General features: G+C 43.2%; 1 protein-coding gene across 3 annotated transcripts in view; it reads left to right on the forward strand.

Annotated features, from left to right (window-relative positions):
- Nucleotides 1-20,289, forward strand: part of aadac (arylacetamide deacetylase) — a 40,848-nt gene that overhangs the window by 15,544 nt on the left and 5,015 nt on the right. Inside the window, exons 1-4 of one of the 3 annotated variants that reach the window (XM_061878219.1) lie at nucleotides 809-1,321; nucleotides 9,646-9,874; nucleotides 14,038-14,107; nucleotides 15,453-15,624. In XM_061878219.1, the coding sequence (XP_061734203.1) occupies nucleotides 992-1,321; nucleotides 9,646-9,874; nucleotides 14,038-14,107; nucleotides 15,453-15,624 (801 nt within the window). In that variant the 5' untranslated portion in view covers nucleotides 809-991. Of the gene's footprint in view, nucleotides 1-808; nucleotides 1,322-5,494; nucleotides 5,717-9,645; nucleotides 9,875-14,037; nucleotides 14,108-15,452; nucleotides 15,625-20,289 lie in introns of those variants that run through there. The other 2 variants (XM_061878221.1, XM_061878220.1) reach the window with 2 other exon arrangements.

Below are 20,289 nucleotides of genomic sequence, written 5' to 3' on the forward strand. Positions count from 1 at the left end.
GTCATAAATATGATGTGACTGTTTGGAACCCCAAGTTGCAGGGAAGGAGGCAGGCATTTTGCAAGTAGACATGATTTAATTAAAATATTAGAACAAGAACAAACCAAAGGGATACAACCAAAAGCGCGCATGAGGCGGATAACAAACTAAGGGAGCTAGCATGGGAGCTAGAAAATAAAAGGAGCGTAACATGGTAGCTAGCAAAAACCAAAAGGGTCTACTGTGGAAGCTAGCGGGTAGTGAGCGGAAAAACAGAAGTTGTAAGGTTTAGTACAAAACAAACTGGAAGCAGAGAACAAAGAACAGTAAGCTACAAACATCTAACGGATATAGCTTACCGCTGCGGTGCAAATACAAGACACGACACGAGCGAGAAGAGCGACATCGACAAGACTGGAGGAACAAAAGGAGGTAGAAATAGGAACTGGCTGATTGACACCAGGTGTGGCCAGGTGCCAATCAGCCGCAGCTGAGGAAAAACAGCGCACAGGGAAAAAAACAGGAAGCAGACAAAATAAGAGCGCTGACAGGAAATACTAAACACACACAGAGGAAAAAGTAAAACACAAACAAACAGTCAGGGGCAAGCCTGACAGTAATAGCTGCAAAAGGTGATATTGAAGCCTCTGAGTTAGAATGTGATGGCACTTCAACTTCATATGTGAGTCAAGGCAGGTGGACAAATACCAATTTTGGACCTGGGCACTTATCAAATCCTAGTGACGGCCCTGCTTGTGGATGGCGCAACAACCATGTGATTAAATCCACGGCCGTTTTTTTTTCACAACCCCCCCCCCGGGGTGAGCGTGCACCTGATCCAGTCCAGGCACCTGAGGAATTCTCGTCGTGGGCCAAGCTGGGACGCGAGCGTCCTCCCGTGCGTGTGCGTGTGCGCGCGCCCTCCTGTCATTTTGCCCGCGCTCAACTCCCAAACCGGACCAGTCCAGAGTAGACCGCGGCTGCGCGCGCACACGGGACGCTCGTCTCGACCATGCACGCTGACAACTACCGGAGGACACTGAACACGCCGTGCAGCACTTCCACTGAAACAACAACAACAACAACAACAACAAAGTATATTCATCCAGCGGTGAGTCATTGCAGCGAGTGCGTAAAGGATCCCGAGTGGGGTGGGGGTGGGGGTCCCTGGGGGGTCCCACGCAGCCCACGCAGCTGCACCATGAGGCTGGCAAGCATCATTTTCTTGGCGGCTCTCTGCGCCTTCACCGCCTACTATGTTTATGAACCCATTCCTGAGGACGTCGAGGAGAGATGGAAACTCATGTTGACCGACACCTTCTTCAGAAGTCTCAGCCACCTGGTAAGCACTTGGCGTACTTTTTGCATCCCTTAAGGACACACAAATATAAATCATAGCTCAAAACCTGTAGGCTTGCACTGCACTTTTCCACCACTTGTGGCAGTAATGACAATCTCACACGAAATAAAAAAGTCTAGAGCTAATCATAAAAGTTTCTCGAGCGCCAAAATTATGACTAACATGGTGAGGCTGTGTTTTCATTTGCACTTTAATTTTATTGATGTATTATCTAAGAAACAAACGCTATTATTATTATGACAAAAATATCTGTTTCTCAGATGTGGTCTGTAGGGTTGCAGTGCACTTTTCCACCACTTGTGGCAGTAGTGACAATCTCACACAAATAAGGAAGTCTAAAGCTAATCATAAACGTTTCTGAAGCGCAAAAATGATGACTAAAATGGTGGAGCTGTGTTTTCATTTGCACTTTAATTTTATTGCCCGATTATCCAAAAAAACAAACGCTATTAATATTGAGACAAAAATGTCTGTTTGTCAGATGTGGTCCGTATGGTTGCAGTGCACTTTTCCACCACTTGTGGCAGTAGTGGCAATCTCACACGAAATAAAAAAGTCTATCCATCCATCCATCCATTTCTACCGCTTATTCCCTTTCGGGGTCGCGGGGGGCGCTGGCGCCTATCTCAGCTACAATCGGGCGGAAGGCGGGGTACACCCTGGACAAGTCGCCACCTCATCGCAGGGCCAACACAGATAGACAGACAACATTCACACTCACATTCACACACTAGGGCCAATTTAGTGTTGCCAATCAACCTATCCCCAGGTGCATGTCTTTGGAAGTGGGAGGAAGCCGGAGTACCCGGAGGGAACCCACACATTCACGGGGAGAACATGCAAACTCCACACAGAAAGATCCCGAGCCTGGATTTGAACCAAAAGTCTAGAGCTAATCATAAAAGTTTCTTGAGTGCCAAAATTATGACTAAAATGGTGAGGCTGTGGTTTCATTTGCACTTTATTTTATTGACGGGTTATCTAAAAAACAAACGCTGTTATTGTTATGACGAAAATATCCGTTTCTCAGCTGTTGCTATGGTATGGTATGGTATGTGGTCTGTATGGTTGCAGTGAACTTTTTCACCACTTGTGGCAGTAGTGACAATCTCACACAAACAAAGGAAGTCTAAAGCTAATCATAAAAGTTTCTGAAGTGCAAAAATTATGACTAAAATGGTGAAGTTGTGTTTTAATTTGCTCTTTAATTTTATTGAGAAATTATCTAAGAAACAAAAGTTATTATTATTATTATTATTATTATGACAGAAATATCTGTTTCTCAGATGTGGTCCGTATGGTTGCAGTGCACTTTTCCACCACTTGTGGCAGTAGTGACAATCTCACACGAAATAAAGAAGTCTAAAGCTAATCATAAAAGTTTCTCAAGCGCCAAAATTATGACTAAAATGGTGAGGCTGTGTTTTCATTTGCACTTTATTTTATTGACGGATTATCTAAGAAACAAACGCTATTATTATTATGACAAAAATATCTGTTTCTCAGATGTGGTCCGTATGGTTGCAGTGCACTTTTCCACCACTTGTGGCAGTAGTGGCAATCTCCATCCATCCATCACACAAAATAGGGAAGTCTGGACCTAGTCATGGAAGTTTCTCAAGCGCCAAAAATATGACTAAAATGGAGAAGCTGTGTTTTCATTTGCACTTGAATTCTATTGACAGATTGTCTAAGAAACAAAAGTTATTTTTATTATTATGGCAAAAAATATCTGTTTCTCAGATGTGGTCAGTAGGGTTGCAGTGCACTTTTCCAACACTTGTGGCAGTAGTGACATCCATCCATCCATTTTCTACCGCTTATTCCCTTTTGGAGTTGTGGGGGGGCGCTGGAGCCTATCTCAGCTACAATTGGGCGGAAGGCGGGGTACACCCTGGACAAGTCGCTACCTCATCACAGGGCCAACACAGATAGACAGACAACATTCACACACTAGGGCCAATTTAGTGTTGCCAATCAACCTATCCCCAGGTGCATGTCTTTGGAGGTGGGAGGGGCCTATCCCCAGGTGCATGTCTTTGGAGGTGGGAGGGGCCTATCCCCAGGTGCATGTCTTTGGAGGTGGGAGGGGCCTATCCCCAGGTGCATGTCTTTGGAGGTGGGAGGAAGCCGGAGAACCCGGAGGGAACCCACGCAGTCACGGAGAGAACATGTAAACTCCACACAGAAAGATCCCCAGCCCGGGATTGAACCCAGGACTGTAGGACCTTCGTATTGTGAGGCAGACGCACTAACCCCTCTGCCACCGTGAAGCCCAGCAGTAGTGACAATCTCAAACAAAATAGTCTAAGGCTAATCATACAAGTTTTCGAGCGCCAAAATTATGACTAATATGGTGAAGCTGTGTTTTCATTTGCATTTGAATTTCATTGACAGATTATCTAAGAAACAAATGTTATTATCCATCCATCCATTTCCTACCACTGTTCCTTTTTATTATGACAAAACTATCTGTTTCTCAGATGTGGTCCGTAGGGTTGCAGTGTACTTTTCCACCACTTGTGGCAGTAGTGACAATCTCACACAAAATAGGGAAGTCAGGAGCTAATCAAGTTTCTTAAGCGCAAAAATTATGACTAAAATGGTGAAGCTGTGTTTCCATTTGCACTTTAATTTCATTGACGGATTATCTAAGAAAAAAAAAATATTATTATTATTATTATGACAAAATTATCTGTTTGTTAGATGTGTCCCTTGTGGTTGCAGTACACTTTTCCACCACTTGTGGCAGTGGTGGAAATTTCACGCAAAATAAAGAAGTCTAAAGCTAATCATAAAAGTTTCTCGAGCGCAAAAACTATGACTAAAATGGTGAATCTGTGTTTTCATTTGCACTTTAATTTTATTGACGGATTATCGAAGAAACAAACGCTATTATTACTATGACAAAAATATCTGTTCCTCAGATGTGGTCCGTAGGGTTGCAGTGCACTTTTCCACCACTCAAACCAACAAAGGAAGTCTAAAGATAATCATGGAAGTTTCTCAAGCGCAAAAATTATGACTAAAGGGGTGAAGTTGTGTTTTCATTTGCACTTAAATTCTATTGACGGATTATCTAAGAAACAAAAGTTGTTATTATTATTACGACCAAAAATATATGTTTCTGCCCTGTGATGAGGTGGCGACTTGTCCACGGTGTACCCCGCCTTCTGCCCGATTGTAGCTGAGATAGGTTCCAGCACCCCCCGCGACCCTGAAAGTATAAGCGGTAGAAAATGGATGGATGGATACATCTATAGGTAGTGTGTGTGTATGTGTATATATATATATATATATATATATATATATATATATATATATATATATATATATATATTGTTGCATCAGACCAGTCTTTCTCTCAGGGGATAAGACACACTGGTCTTCCTAAATTCTTCCGGATGACATATATGTTGAGTAAGAAGGACCCTCAAGTCAGAATAGCAATATTAGCCAGTTTCACTCTAGCTTTAGGCGTCCAGCCCTACAATGTTTTAATAGCGGCATCCAGGAGCAGAAAGAGTCATCTTATTTAATATGAAAACAGCCCCCACACGGCCAGAAAGAAATGCGGCCCCATTGTTCTAAACTGATTAGGTGAAAAGGGAGTACGTGATACTCTCAATACCCATTCCAGCGCCTCCAAGGTACGGCACAGAGTTTACTAGCGGACGTAGGATACAAACACAAAGTGTTTACATGGGAAAATATTAGCTACTTTAAACACGACTATACATAAAGAAAGAACTCTTAAAATATCTCATTCTCACAATATAAAACTTCTCCTTTTGTCATACCTGCATTTGTTTTTGCAATCTTGAAAATGGTCTTAATGCATTTCGCTGATGTGGTTATTAAGAGCGGTTACAGCAGATTATGTCAGACTAATCCAGGTGTAGTATAGTCCTGCTCACACCTTCTAATAATAGAGCCTATTAAGGAAACTCTTATGTGCTATAATGTTTCTTAGCCCCCTGCCAGTTAATCATCTCTATTTATAGTTCTTAATGTACTGATACATACTTTGTTATACAGGTTGTATTTGATTTATTATGGTATTGGTCTGGCTGAACCAGGGGTGTCAAACCAGGGGTGTCATTTCAAATAGTTTTTGGAAACTGTGGACGTGGTGTCTTCCAGAACCAAGAGAAAAAGAACCATCCATTCTACTGAATAGACTGCAAAGACAAGATACTTAACGATCAAACTGGGAAACTTTGTTTTTTTGCAAATGTGAGCTCATTTGGTTTTTGATGTCTTCAACATGTTTCGAAAAATCTGGCATGGGTGGAAAAAAAGAGTGAGAAAGTTGAGGAATGCTCATCAAAGACTTATTTGGAACATCCCACAGGTGAACAGGCTAATTGGGAACAGGTGGGTGCCATGATTGGTTCTACATGTGTCCACTAGATGTTACAATAGCAATTATTTGTATCTCTGTAGATGATGCTACATATGTACAAAATAAAGCCCATGATGTTAGTAGACCAGTCATGTAAAATGAGCAAACTACATAAATAACATCCTTTAATTTGATTTTGATACATTTTTTATCTTCATAGATTGAAAATTAATTCAATCCAATCCAATTCACTTTATTTATATAGCACATTTAAACAACAAAATGTTTCCAAAGTGCTGCACAACAATATTAAAAACAATATTCAAATACTAAAATACTATCCTGAGCTCCACCAATGACTGAATAAAAACAAAAAATAAAAACATATAAAAACAATATAAAATAAATATGATTAAAAACGATTTTAAGGGTGAAACCAATTAAAACAGTTAATAGAAATCAACATTTTAAAACACAGATTAACAGCAATGAGTTGACTGATGAACATTATCACATCATTTATTCAGAAAATATAGATACCGACAAATAAATATAAACAAATATAAATGTAACATATTAATGTAAACAAATAAATTATTAACAGCAACATATAATTGTAAAAAAAAAAACAACATTATGATTTTTACATTTTCAAAATGTACTTGTTCTATTTGTAAAGAAAGAAAACACTCTGAAGTTGTCTTTATTTTGAAGTTATCGTGCCGTGATTTTACCAGTCCGGCCCACTTGGGAGTAGATATTTCTCCATGTGGCCCCCCGTCTAAAATGAGTTCGACACCCCTGCTCTAAACAGGTTTTAAATGGATCTTTTGCAAGTTGCCAATGGTGACATGCGGAAGGAAGTTGTATTTTTTGAAGTGGTCCAGAGACAATTCATTAAAAATGAACACATCTTGCCATTAAATGTCATCAATGTTTCAATGTTGTCCAAGAGACGCAAGGATAAAGTCTTCTTTAAGGTTCCCCCGTCTCAAAATGAAGCTTGGAGCCAAGGCGTTTGTTGTCATGAGTTTGTTGGAGTGGCATCAGCTGACGGCCTTGCCTTCCTTTCTCATCAGATATTGTCATGAATGAGTCATGCTCTCACAATTAGTAAGCAAAACAAATGACTGCAGGCTTATGTTGACATTTAACCCAGCAACTTGCACGTGGATTTTGTAGCTGCCTTGCGGGATCATCCTGGCCCTCTGGCCTGGATGAGCAGAGATAATTAAACAAAGGTGAAAGCCTTGCAGTTTGTGAAGGAAACACCCAGAGGGCCTAAACTACCAAGATGACCAATAACGTGCTAAATAACCTGTCCAAACTCCAGTGAAGTTGTCACCTTGTGTAAATGCTGAATAAAAAGAGAATACAACAAATCCTTTTCAACTTATATTCAATTGAATAGACTGCAAAGACAAGATATTTCATCTTCACACTGACAAACTTTGCAAATATTAGCTCATTTGGAAGTTGATGCCTGCAACATGTTTCAAAAAAGCTGGCACACGGGGCAAAAAATACTGAGAAAGTTGAGGAATGCTCATCAAAGACTTATTTGGAACATGCCACAGGTGAACAGGCTAATTGGGAACAGGTGGGTGCCATGATTGGCTATAAAAGCAGCTTCCATGAAATGCTCACTCATTCACAAACAAGGAGGGGGCGAGGGTCACCACTTTGTCCACAAATGTGTGATTGTCGTACAGTTTAAGAACAACATTTCTCAAGGACTTTAGGAACTTCACCTTCTAGGGTCCTGTAATATCATCACAAGGTTCAGAGAATCTGAAGAAATCCCTCCACGTAAACCAACATTGAATGGCCGTGACCTTCCATCCCTCAGACGGCACTGTATCAAAAACAGACATCAATCTCTAAAGGATATCACCACATGGGCTCAGGAAAACTTCAGAAAACCACTGTTACTAAATACAGTTGGTCGCTACATCTGTAAGTGCAAGTTAAAGCTCTACTATGCAAAGCGAAAGCCATTTATCAACAACATCCAGAAACACCGCCGGCTTCTCTAGGCCCGAGATTATCTAAAATGGACTGATGCAAAGTGGAAAAGTGTTCTGTGGTCGGATGAGTCCACATTTCAAATTGCTTTTGGAAATAGTCGACATCGTGTCATCCGGACCAAAGGGGAAGCAAACCATCCAGACTGTTATCCACGCAAAGTGTAAAAGCCAGCATGTGTGATGGTATGGGGGTGCATTAGTGCCCAAGGCATGGGTAACTTACACATCTGTGAAGGCACCATTAATGCTGAAAGGTACATACAGCTTTTGGAACAACATATGCTGCCATCTAAGCGCCGTCTTTTTCATGGACGCCCCTGCTTATTTCAGCAAGACAATGCCAAGCCACATTCAGCACGTGTTACAACAGCGTGGCTTCGTAGTAAAAGAATGCGGGTACTTTCCTGGCCCGCCTGCAGTCCAGACCTGTCTCCCATGGAAAATGTGTGGCGCATTATGAAGCGTAAAATACGACAGCGGAGACCCCGGAGTGTTGAAGGACTGAAGCTCTACATAAAACAAGAATGGGAAAGAATTCCACTTTCAAAGCTTCAACAATTAGTTTCCTCAGTTCCCAAACGTTTATTGAGTGTTGTTAAAAGAAAAGGTGATGTAACACAGTGGTGAACATGCCCTTTCCCAACTACTTTGGCACGTGTTGCAGCCATGAAATTCTAATTTAATTAATATTTGCAAAAAAATAAATAAATAAAGTTTATGAGTTTGAACATCAAATATGTTGTCTTTGTAGCATATTCAACTGAATATGGGTTGAAAAGGATTTGCAAATCATTGTATTCTGTTTATATTTACATCTAACACCATTTCCCAACTCATATGGAAACAGGGTTTGTAGATATTAATAACACAGAAATGACAATCAATGGCACTACAAATGGAGCAAAAAATAGCACTGAAATTAACAATAATGATAATGCATCATAATAATTACCTCTATTATGAACATATCAAAGGCATGCGGTAAATTTAGGCTTGCGCTTATAAATTTGAGTGTGATGTAAGGATACCATCATGAAAAGCAGATTTAATTAAAAAAAAACGTTATTATGGTCTTACCTTTACTTATAAATGAAGTCCATGCGCAGCTCCTTCTGATCAAAAGCATCGATAACTTGTTTATAGAAGTCTTCCTTATCTTTCTTCAGTTTTAAAAGTCTCTCTGTCTCGATGGAGATCTTCCTTTATTACCTCCTGCTTGGATTGAAAGTCCAGTTTAGAAAACGGTTTTATTTTAGATATGTAATCCTCCATGTTAAAAGTGCAATTGAGAGGAACAAATAAAGGATCGCTGCTCACTCTTGCTGCTTGTTGTCACTTCTTCTGCAGCCGAGTAGTCGCAAGAAGGATCACTAGCGCCCTCTACCACCAGGAGGCGGGAGTCATTTAATGACTCATATTTGACACACGCAGCTACGGTATATTAATAAAACATAGCTGTTTACTGTTCTTTTTAGCATATTCAATAGCTTGGACCTTAAATCCTACTGAATAGCTCTTAATCTTCTTCCCTTTATGCGATTTCAAATGATTGAAATCAGCCTCCTCCATTTTGAAAATGATGACAGGTGAAGTGTCACTCGTGACGTGACGAGTTTGACCCAGTGGAAATTCTAGGCATATGCTAATTATTTGACGAAACTAGTTTGACCCGGCGGAAATTCTAGACATGCGCTAATAAAAATAATATTTTGCAAAACGAGTTTGACCCGGCGGTAATGCTAAGCATGTGCTAATTATTTTGCCAAATGAGTTTGAAACGGCAGTAATTCTAGGCAGGTGCATACTATATACCCGGCGGCAATTCAAGGAAATACGGTAGCAATAGATTAAAAGAAAAAATGGGTAGCCTGTGAGAATACATTCACTGGTTTAACATCTCAATGCATTGACCGTTGTTTACTTTTGCCTTCCAGGCGGACTTCAGCGAGTTAGTGGGCCTGAAGGACTACATGGGCGTGATGTACATCATCACTCTGATGGAAAACATTGTGCCTGTTTCCGATGAACATGTCACGGTGACCGTGGAGAACTTTGACGGTGTGGAGGTGGTGCTGTACCAGCCCAAGCAGCCAGGTGGCGACCCAGAAGCCAGGAGAGCAGTCATATACCTGCACGGCGGGGGGTGGTGTCTGGGCAGCTCGCGTAAGTATCCTCACTTTGTTTACAACCTAAACGCCGATTTGTGGAAATGATTGCGTTATTTGCAAGATGGCATTGGTTCTAATCCAGCCCTGACTACGACAGTCCCGTCAAACATAATACTTGCATTCCCGGCGAAGTAAACACCGTCTGTTGTGACGGTGGGGACCTCAGAGGGGGCCCCGCCTCGCTAATGCAAAAGCCTGAGGACAGCGTTCAGTTCGACACCTGCCATGCTGCTATTGCAATCTGCTGATGCTAACCCTTCACATGCCAAATAAGTGGGAGCACTTGACTACATTTATCTGATCGACTGCGGCAAAAGTAAATATCCGTGTCTCTTTAGAATACCCGATTTTCCGGACTATAAGGCGCACTTGAAAATCCTTTCATGTTCTCAAAACTTGACAGTGCATCTTATAACCCACTGCGCCTAATTCTGGTTGTGCTTACCGACCTCGAAGCTATTTCATTTGGTACATGGTGTAATGATAAGTGGGACCGGTAGATGGCAGTCATACATAAGAGATGCGCGTAAAATGCAATATGACGCCAGTAAACAACACCAAAACTTTAAATGTACCATTGAGAACATAGATTATTACACACGGCGCTCAAAAATCTGTCAAAATGTTTTTAGTACGACTATGAAGCCACACCACTTGATGGATTGTCGGCAAATGAGTATTTTTAGGGTGTGAGTATAAAATAAGACATATTATCTGCTGTTTTGTTTCACAATATTATGCAAAAGCAACTTTTTTTACCTTCTGATACCTGCTGATGTGTATTTGAGATCTGCATACGTCCTAAAAATGTGCACGCAGCCGCCATTGTAGTCCTTTACATCCCCGTAGTCATACGCTTCTTCTTTTTCTCTATCTTCTTGGTATGGGACTGTAGAGGTTCCCCTCTTGTGGGTTCTCCAGACCGAAATAGATCTGCTCGGAACCCCCATGGTTCAGGGTTGAACAATCTTTTATTGTGCTAACACACCAGGTCACAACTCTGCTCGGCTACTTTTCAGTCCTTGAATGTCCAGTGTGTGTCTGCTGCATTACTCCAACTCCTAACAACGGTGTCTCGGCCCGGCTGCTTCTAATAAGCATGGCAGGTGATTGGATGATCAGTCCCAGCTGGGTAATCCAATCACCTTCGAGGCCGGTCCTTTGGGACGGCGTGGCGAAGTTAGGAGAGTGGCCGTGCCAGCAATCTGAGGATTCCTGGTCCAATCCCCACCGTTTATCATCCTAGTCACGTCCGTTGTGTCCTTGAGCAAGTCACTTCTTGCGCCTGATGCGTCCTGGTTAGCGCCTTGTATGACAGCTCCCGCCATCAGTGTGTGAATGGGTGAATGTGGAAATAATGTCAAAGCGCTTTGAGTTCCATAAAAAAGGTAGAAAAGCGCTATACAAGTACAACCATTTACTTACACACCCCGCTCCGCGGCAGGCCCGCGGACCACGCCCTCCTCCACAGGGACATTCATCCTCCACTGTTGCCATTTCTAATATAAAGTAGCGTGAAGTTCTTACTTGTATCTGTCAGTAGACTGGCGATCAAATAATTCACCCACGGAACTTTAGTTATTACAGGGTTCGGGTCTGATGGTTTTTCACGGGACACATTCCGGGTGTTGTTGTTGCACTAGTGAGCCACGGATGAGGAGATGCTGCTCCGTTATTGATTAAAGTAAAGTGTGAATTTCATTAAAACAGTTAGCGCCATCTTTTGACACTTCTTCCACTCCCGTCCTTGCACGCTACACCGCTACAACAAAGATGACGACGAGAAGATGCTGTTCAAGTGGAGGCACGTAAATAAGAGCGCCCACAAAACAGTGCATCCTGAAGAGACAGGAGAAGTCAGTTGAAGACGATTTGTAAAACATCATCTATTCAACATTTTTAACAAAGAAGCAGCATTACATGTTATGTAGACCACAAGGAAGTCTTTGACATTTAGAAAATAATTATAATAATTAATGCATTCTATACTGCGGTGCACCTTATATAAGAAAAAATATTTAAAATATTTAATTTGTTGGCAGTGCGCCTTATAACCTGTTGCGCCTTATGGTCCAGAAAATACAGCAATTTAGAAAAAGCCAAACATTTTAGGTTTATTGTACTTTTCTAAGGACATTTGTTTCATTTTCAGGAAATGTCAAAAATGTGATAAGGAACAAGGATTCCCCAAAAATATTTTTTCCATTTACCATGAATTGATTAACGTGGACCTTGACTTTAAGAAGTTGAAGAAGTTATTGGGGTGTTACCATTTAGTGGTCCATTGTACGGAATATGTATTGGTGACAGACTTCTCAAGCCGTCGTGCGGGTTCCAAGGACCGTCAAGGAAAGACATAGCGGCGGCACGTTTAGACTTCTTTATTTTTCTATAAAGACTGCTTTTCAGCTGCTTCGTCAGCCGCTTGCCTTTCTGCTTCGGGCGTCGTCGCCTCTTTCGCGCTCTGTCTCTCTCTTTTTCAGCGTCAGCTTCTCTCTGGCTCCTTCTCGTCTCTCCGCCTCTCTCTCTGACGTTCACGGCTGTCGCCCTTTTATACAGCATGAGAGGATTACTCAGTTGTCCCCAGGTGTGCCATCCACGCACCTGATCTTGATTGCGGCGTCGCTCCCGGCGCGCCTCGCCGCTCGCTCGCTGTCCTCGTCTCCTCGCCGCCATCTTGACCCTGCTTTGCAGTCGGACTGCTGGCTCCGCCTCTCTATAGTACTGTACTGTGCAATCTACTTATAAAAGTCTCAATCAATCAATCAATCAATGGGCCATAGGGCTCCAAATACTTTTGTTGTCTGCGGTCTGTGTTTTTAATGGATAATAGAACAGTGTGGATGGAGTCCCTTGAATTCTGTCAAGAGACAAGCAACATTGTAATTTTGTCGGATAAAATTTGGAGTATTTTTGTCCCGGTACCGATATTTTGATACCGGTACCAAAATTATTTTGATACTTTTCGGTAACTTTTCTAAATAAAGGGGACAACAAAAAATTCAATCAATCAATCAATTTTTATTTATATAGCCCCAAATCACAAATGTCTCAAAGGACTGCACAAATCATTACGACTACAACATCCTCGGAAGAACCCACAAAAGGACAAGGAAAACTCACACCCAGTGGGCAGGGAGAATTCACATCCAGTGGGACGCCAGTGACAATGCTGACTATGAGAAACCTTGGAGAGGACCTCAGATGTGGGCAACCCCCCCCCTCTAGGGGACCGAACGCAATGGATGTGGAGCGGGTCTAACATGATACTGTGAAAGTTCAATCCATAGTGGCTCCAACACAGCCGCGAGAGTTCAGTTCAAAGCGGATCCAAGACAGCAGCGAGAGTCCCGTCCACAGGAAACCATCTCAAGCGGAGGCGGATCAGCAGCGTAGAGATGTCTCCAACCGATACACAGGCGAGCGGTCCATCCTGGGTCTCGACTCTGGACAGCCAGAACTTCATCCATGGTCATCGGACCGGACCCCCTCCACAAGGGAGGGGGGGACATAGGAGAAAAAAGAAAAGAAGCGGCAGATCAACTGGTCTAAAAAGGAGGTCTATTTAAAGGCTAGAGTATACAGATGAGTTTTAAGGTGAGACTTAAATGCTTCTACTGAGGTAGCATCTCCAACTGTTACCGGGAGGGCATTCCAGAGTACTGGAGCCCGTACGGAAAACCCGAAAATTGTGTTATTGGCTTTATTTTAACAATCTTTTTGAGCAAAGAACCAGCATTAAATGTAATGTAGACCACAAGACAGTCTTTTACATTTTGAAAAAAAGTCCTTATACCACCCCATTAATGCGCCTTACAATCTGGTGCGCCTTTGGTATAAAAATAGACCTGACTAGACCCACTCAGCGGCACTGCACCTTATAATCCGTTGTGGCGCCCTATAGTCCGAAAATTGGGGTAATTTCACTGGGATAGGGAACTCTGAATGCTCTGCATGCTTGACTTGTGGAGGTCTTTGTGGGTGTAGCTGAACCTCCCGTAGCTGAACTGACATCATTTACTGCTCAATAACACAATCAACCCAACTCTGGATGATCTGTGGATGACTTGACGAGCCACAAGCATGAAGTGATGAGTGAAGGTCAGCCTGAGTGTTCTATGTTGTCTCTGGATGATGTTGTCCTCTCTGTCTTCACAGGCATGGGTCCATATGACATGCTCGCCAGGAAAATGGCAATTGAGCTGAATGCGGTGATCGTCTCTGTAGAGTAAGTATCATTCATCATTTGAAGTACAGTAGAATTTTCTCAGGGCTTTTACTGAGTACAGTTTGAAGGCTGTATCTGTTGCCTTGACGCTGTCACATAATCTCAATTTGTCATGTGTTCGTAGTACCCTCCTTTGAAGTTTATGTCCGTAGTTAATTAGGAGTACCGTGATTTATGGTCCATGAATCATTCCAAAATTTCACACTACGAATTGTATTGAAGTGTATTACTGGTCTTGGGCAGGAGGGCGACACGGCAATGTGGACGTCGGAGACGCTAAAGTTGCTAAAGGCTTAGTGGCCACATGCGTGGACATCACTTTTTAGCTTTTATTTTCAAAATTGTGTACACTACTGAATTGGGGTCTTATGGACGCTTATGTGGACACTTATACTGCCATCTGGTGGTGTCAAAAGAGTACAACATACAAAGGAAATTTGGGAAAAAAGAGTGTAAAAATAAGAATTAGCATGTGACTAGAAACGATGTACACGTTTGTGTACTTATGCACTAAGTATGTCGTATTAAAATATGATTTTTATTTTTTATTCTATTAGGGTCCAATAAGCCCAAATAGCTAAGAGAAATTTAAAAAAAAGAATGTAAACAAACAGTTTGGGCCTTAAGAGGTCAATACAAGCGAGCGTCATTAAACGGGTCTGCAGTACCGGGAGGAGCCTAGGTCCAAAAATGAAGGACTCCTAACTGCAGAAGCCAAACCATCAGTTTTCAGGGGAGCACATCCTGACCATAAAAGGAGATGTTTGTGTGTAAGTGTCCGGAAAACAACTGGTTGAAGTCATAACTTATATATCGGGTCATATCACCTACTCAGCGGCCTAGTGGTTAGAGTGTCCGCCCTGAGATGGGTAGGTTGTGAGTTCAAACCCCGGCCGAGTCATACCAAAGACTATTAAGATGGGAGCCATGACCTCCCTGCTTGGCACTCAGCATCAAGGGTTGGAATTGGGGGTTAAATCACCAAAAATGATTCCTGGGCGCGGCCACCGCTGCTGCTCACTGCTCCCCTCACCTCCCAGGGGGTGATCACGGGTGATGGGTCAAATGCAGAGAATAATTTCGACACACCGAGTGTGTTTGTGACTATCATTGGTACTTTAACTTGAACTCAAATGTTCGTGTTGAGCTAGACAGGTAGTCTTTTCTCAAGTATATGGTTATCAATTTTACATTTCAAAGTCCCAATATCAATCAATCAATCAATCAATGTTTACTTATATAGCCCTAAATCACTAGTCAGCCCAATACTTTTTAACATCCTGCAAGATAGTGTTTTACTTATCCTGCTAAAATATGTGTTGTGGGTTCTTTCTTTCTCTTTCAGGTACCGCCTTGCTCCTGCCCACCACTTCCCTGTCCCGTATGAGGATGTTTACCGCGTTGTGAAACACTTTCTCCAGATGGGGGTGCTTGCCCAGTTTTCTGTGGACCCGGGACGTATTGCAATATCTGGAGACAGCGCCGGGGGAAACCTGGCAGCTGCTGTCTCCCAGCAAGTACATACATTTTTATTATTCAAGATTTTGAGGTTCTGGTACAGAAAAAGGTGAATTCATGACATCAGATGTGGTGCTAAATATTCAACTAGTAGCAGTCTTTATTCGAGATCCTCGACAAGTAATTAACCTAATATAATACCGCTGTTTCATTCATATTACAGTTGTAACGCAACGATAACTAGTGATGTGCCAATTGATTGGCCACTGATCAGTTTCGTGAAAAAGTATGTGATTGATATTGCCGATTAATGCCTTTTAAAGACAATCACAAAGGCAGATACAGTATTTATTGTATGTTCATATTTTTGGGAATTTTTAGCTGTTCAAACAGTGATGACATCTATTAAACAGACAAGAAGAAAGGAATTAAACAGAGACAGAATATCATTTTAGCTCATTGAGGAGAAACGTCCGAGCTGTACTCTTCGTACAGTCTCCCACCACGCTCTGACGAAAGGTTGCACGCCACCTCTTTTATTTGGACTTTCCCTGATTACGTGGCAACAGCTGTTTCTAAAGGAAAGGGGGTCGTAAACAGCCGTCGCCTTTGGTTACAAAACAGTTCAAGAAAAGGTGCATGGAGGGGGGTCAGGTCCTGGTTCCTCTCCGCTTTATAGATCTCGCGTCCAGACAAAATCTTTCTGCGGATTGCAATAGATCAAAGAAACCGACACCTTCACGTTGCTTCCCATCCTATACAGTGGAGTTTTACAAGCCTTTTGATTAGTACGATCAAAGACAGCTTTTGTCTGCTCACCGGGAACTCATTGAAACAAGGTTTTGTGATAAATTAGATACAATTACAATCCAGGATTGTCCATGATGGCCAGCAGTTTGTCCCGTGTCCTCCTGTTCCTCACTGACACAAACACTTTGTCCTCCTGTCCCTCACTGACACAAACACTTTGTCCTCCTGTCCCTCACTGACACAACCACTTTGTCCTCCTGTCCCTCACTGACACAAACACTTTGTCCTCCTGTTCCTCACTGACACAAACACTTTGTCCTCCTGTCCCTCACTGACACAAACACTTTGTCCTCCTGTCCCTCACTGACACAAACACTTTGTCCTCCTGTCCCTCACTGACACAAACACTTTGTCCTCTTGTCCTTCACTGACACAAACACTTTGTCCTCTTGTCCTTCACTGACACAAACACTTTGTCCTCTTGTCCTTCACTGACACAAACACTTTGTCCTCTTGTCCTTCACTGACACAAACACTTTGTCCTCTTGTCCTTCACTGACACAAACACTTTGTCCTCCTGTCCTTCACTGACACAAACACTTGACTTTGTCCTCCTGTCCCTCACTGACACAAACACTTTGTCCTCCTGTCCCTCCCTGACACAAACACTTTGTCCTCCTGTCCCTCACTGACACAAACACTTTGTCCTCCTGTTCCTCACTGACACAAACACTTTGTCCTCCTGTCCCTCACTGACACAAACACTTTGTCCTCCTGTCCCTCACTGACACAAACACTTTGTCCTCCTGTCCCTCACTGACACAAACACTTTGTCCTCCTGTCCCTCACTGACACAAACACTTTGTCCTCCTGTCCCTCACTGACACAAACACTTTGTCCTCCTGTCCCTCACTGACACAAACACTTTGTCCTCCTGTCCCTCACTGACACAAACACTTTGTCCTCCTGTCCCTCACTGACACAAACACTTTGTCCTCCTGTTCCTCACTGACACAAACACTTTGTCCTCCTGTCCCTCACTGACACAAACACTTTGTCCTCCTGTCCCTCACTGACACAAACACTTTGTCCTCCTGTCCCTCACTGACACAAACGCCTCCAACTGTGTGCCAATAGTTTGGCCGGCTTTCCGGATCCGTTTGTCAAAAGCCCTTTTTGCTGGTGCCACGCCCCCAACAAGCCACTGCAAAGTACAGGGCACTGGCCACAACAGACGGGAAAATAAAAGGAAAATAAACTGCATTTGTTAGTATCTTCAGTATCCTTATGATGTAACAATATCCCTGGAGGACAAGACTAAACATGTTACACACTGAGAGCAAACCAGGAGCTGGCATGCTAATAGCTAAGCTAACTGCTTAATTGTTGGTGTGTCGGCATTGTTGCACTCAGTATATGACACGTGAGAGGCTTGCGACACGATCCATAAATTGATAGTGTCGATAGCAAAGTGTAATATCAGCATTTGATCAATACCGGACTAGATTGATTAGGTCCATAATAAGCCCAGACTTCCCTCTCCCAGCCACTTTGTCCAGCTTCTCCCGGGGGATCCTGAGGCCTTCCCAGGCCAGCCGGGAGATATAGTTTTTCCAACGTGTCCTGGGTCTTCCCCGTGGCCTCCTACCAGTCTAACGTGCCCTAAACACCTCCCTAGGGAGGCGTTCGGGTGGCATCCTGACCAGACGCTCGAACCACCTCATCTGGCTCCTCTCGATGTGAAGGAGCAGCGGCTTTACTTTGAGTTCCTCCCGGATGACAGAGCTTCTCACTCTATCTCTAAAGGAGAGACCCACCACCCGGCGGAGGAAACTCATTTCGGCCGTGATCTTGTCCTTTCGGTCATAACCCAAAGCTCATGACCATAGGTGAGAATGGGAACGTAGATCGACCGGTAAATTGAGAGCTTTGCCTTCCGGCTCAGCTCCTTCTTCACCACAACGGATCGACACAGCGTCCAGATTACAGAAGACGCCGCACCGATCTCACCATCCACTCTTCCCTCACTGGTGAACAAGACTCCCAGGTACTTACGCATGGGAGTTTGCCCAACCAGTCTACATGTGCTTTGTGGACTTGGAGAAGGCATTTGACCGTGTACCCCGAGAAGTTCTGTGGGGAGTGCTCAGAGAGTATGGGGTATCGGACTGTCTGATTGTGGCGGTCCACTCCCTGTACGATCAGTGTCAGAGCTTGGTCCTCATTGCCGGCAGAAGTCGGACACGTTTCCAGTGAAGGTTGGACTCCGCCAAGGCTGTCCTTTGTCACCCATTCTGTTCAGAACTTTTATGGACAGAATTTCTAGGCGCAGTCAAGGCGTTGAGGGGATCTGGTTTGGTGACCGCAGGATTAGGTCTCTGCTTTTTGCAGATGATGTGGTCCTGATGGCTTCATCTGACCGGGATCTTAAGCTCTCACTGGATCGGTTCGCAGCCGAGTGTGAAGCGACTGGGATGAGAATCAGCACCTCCAAGTCCAAGTCCATGGTTCTCACCTGGAAAAGGGTGGAGTGCCATCTCCGGGTTGCGGAGGAGACCCTGCCCCAAGTGGAGGAGTTCAAGTACCTAGGAGTCTTGTTCACGAGTGGGGGAAGAGTGGATCGTTAAATCGATCGGTCCGGCGTCTTCAGTAATGCGGACGTTGTATCGATCCGTTGTGGTGAAGAATTTACCGGTCGATCTACGTTCCCATCCTCACCTATGGTCATGAGCTTTGGGTCATGACTGAAAGGATAAGATCACGGGTACAAGCGGCCCAAATGAGTTTCCTCCGCCGGGTGCTGGGTCTCTCCCTTAGAGATGGGGTGACAAGCTCCGTAATTTAAAATAAAAATTATATACAGTGGTGGTCAAAAGTGTAGGTACACTTGTAAAGAAGATGATGTCATGTCTGTCTTGACTTTCCAATCATTTCTTATTTGTTTGTGATGTAGTGATTGGAGCACATACTTGTTGCTCACAACAAACATTCATGAAGTTTGCTTCTTTGATGAATTTATTATGTCTCTACTGAAAATGTGAGCAATCAAAAGTATACATACAGCAATGTTCATATTTGCTTACATGTCCCTTGGCAAGTCTGACATCACATGGACGAAGTTAAGACCTTCTGGAGGAAAGTTATGTGGTCAGATTGAACAGAAATAAATCTGTTTGGCCACAATACCCAGCAATATGTTTGGAGGAGAAAAGATGAGGCCTTTAATCCCAGGAACACCAAACCTACTGTCAATCATGACGGCCTGTTTTGCTGCCAATGGAACTGCTGCTTTAAATGGGACAATGAAAAAGGAGGATTAGCTCCAAATTGTTGAGGACAAGCTAAAATCATCAGGGGGGAGGTTGGGTCTTGGGCACAGTTGGGTGTTCCAACAGGACAATGACCCCAAACACACCTCAAAAGTGGTCAAGGAATGGCTAAATCAGGCTAGAATGAAGCTTTTAGAATGGCCTTCCCAAAGTCCTGACTTAAAGGTGTGGACAATGCTGAACAAACAAGTCCATGTGAGAAAAGCAACACATTTAGCTGAACTGCCGCAATTTTGTGGTGAAAAATGTGCACAGAAGCTTGTGGATGGCTACCAAAAGCACCTTATTGCAGGTAAACTTGCCAAGGGACATGTAAGCAAATATGAACATTGCTGTATGTATACTTTTGATCGCTCACATTTTCAGTAGAGACATAATAAATTCATAAAAGAAGCAAACTTCATGAATGTTTTCTGTGAGCAACAAGTATGTGCTCCAATCACTACATCACAAACAAATTAGAAATTATTGTAAAGTCAAGACAGCCATGACATCATCTTCTTTAGTGTACGTACACTTTTGACCACCACTGTAGTATTTATATTGTGAAGTGGTTAACTTTAAGCTGAGGCGGTATAGCTCAGTTGGTAGAGTGGCCGTGCCAGCAACTTGAGGGTTGCAGGTTCGATCCCTGCTTCCGCCATC

The sequence above is a fragment of the Nerophis ophidion genome, linkage group LG18 (genome assembly GCF_033978795.1).
Source record: "Nerophis ophidion isolate RoL-2023_Sa linkage group LG18, RoL_Noph_v1.0, whole genome shotgun sequence".
NCBI lineage: Eukaryota > Metazoa > Chordata > Actinopteri > Syngnathiformes > Syngnathidae > Nerophis > Nerophis ophidion.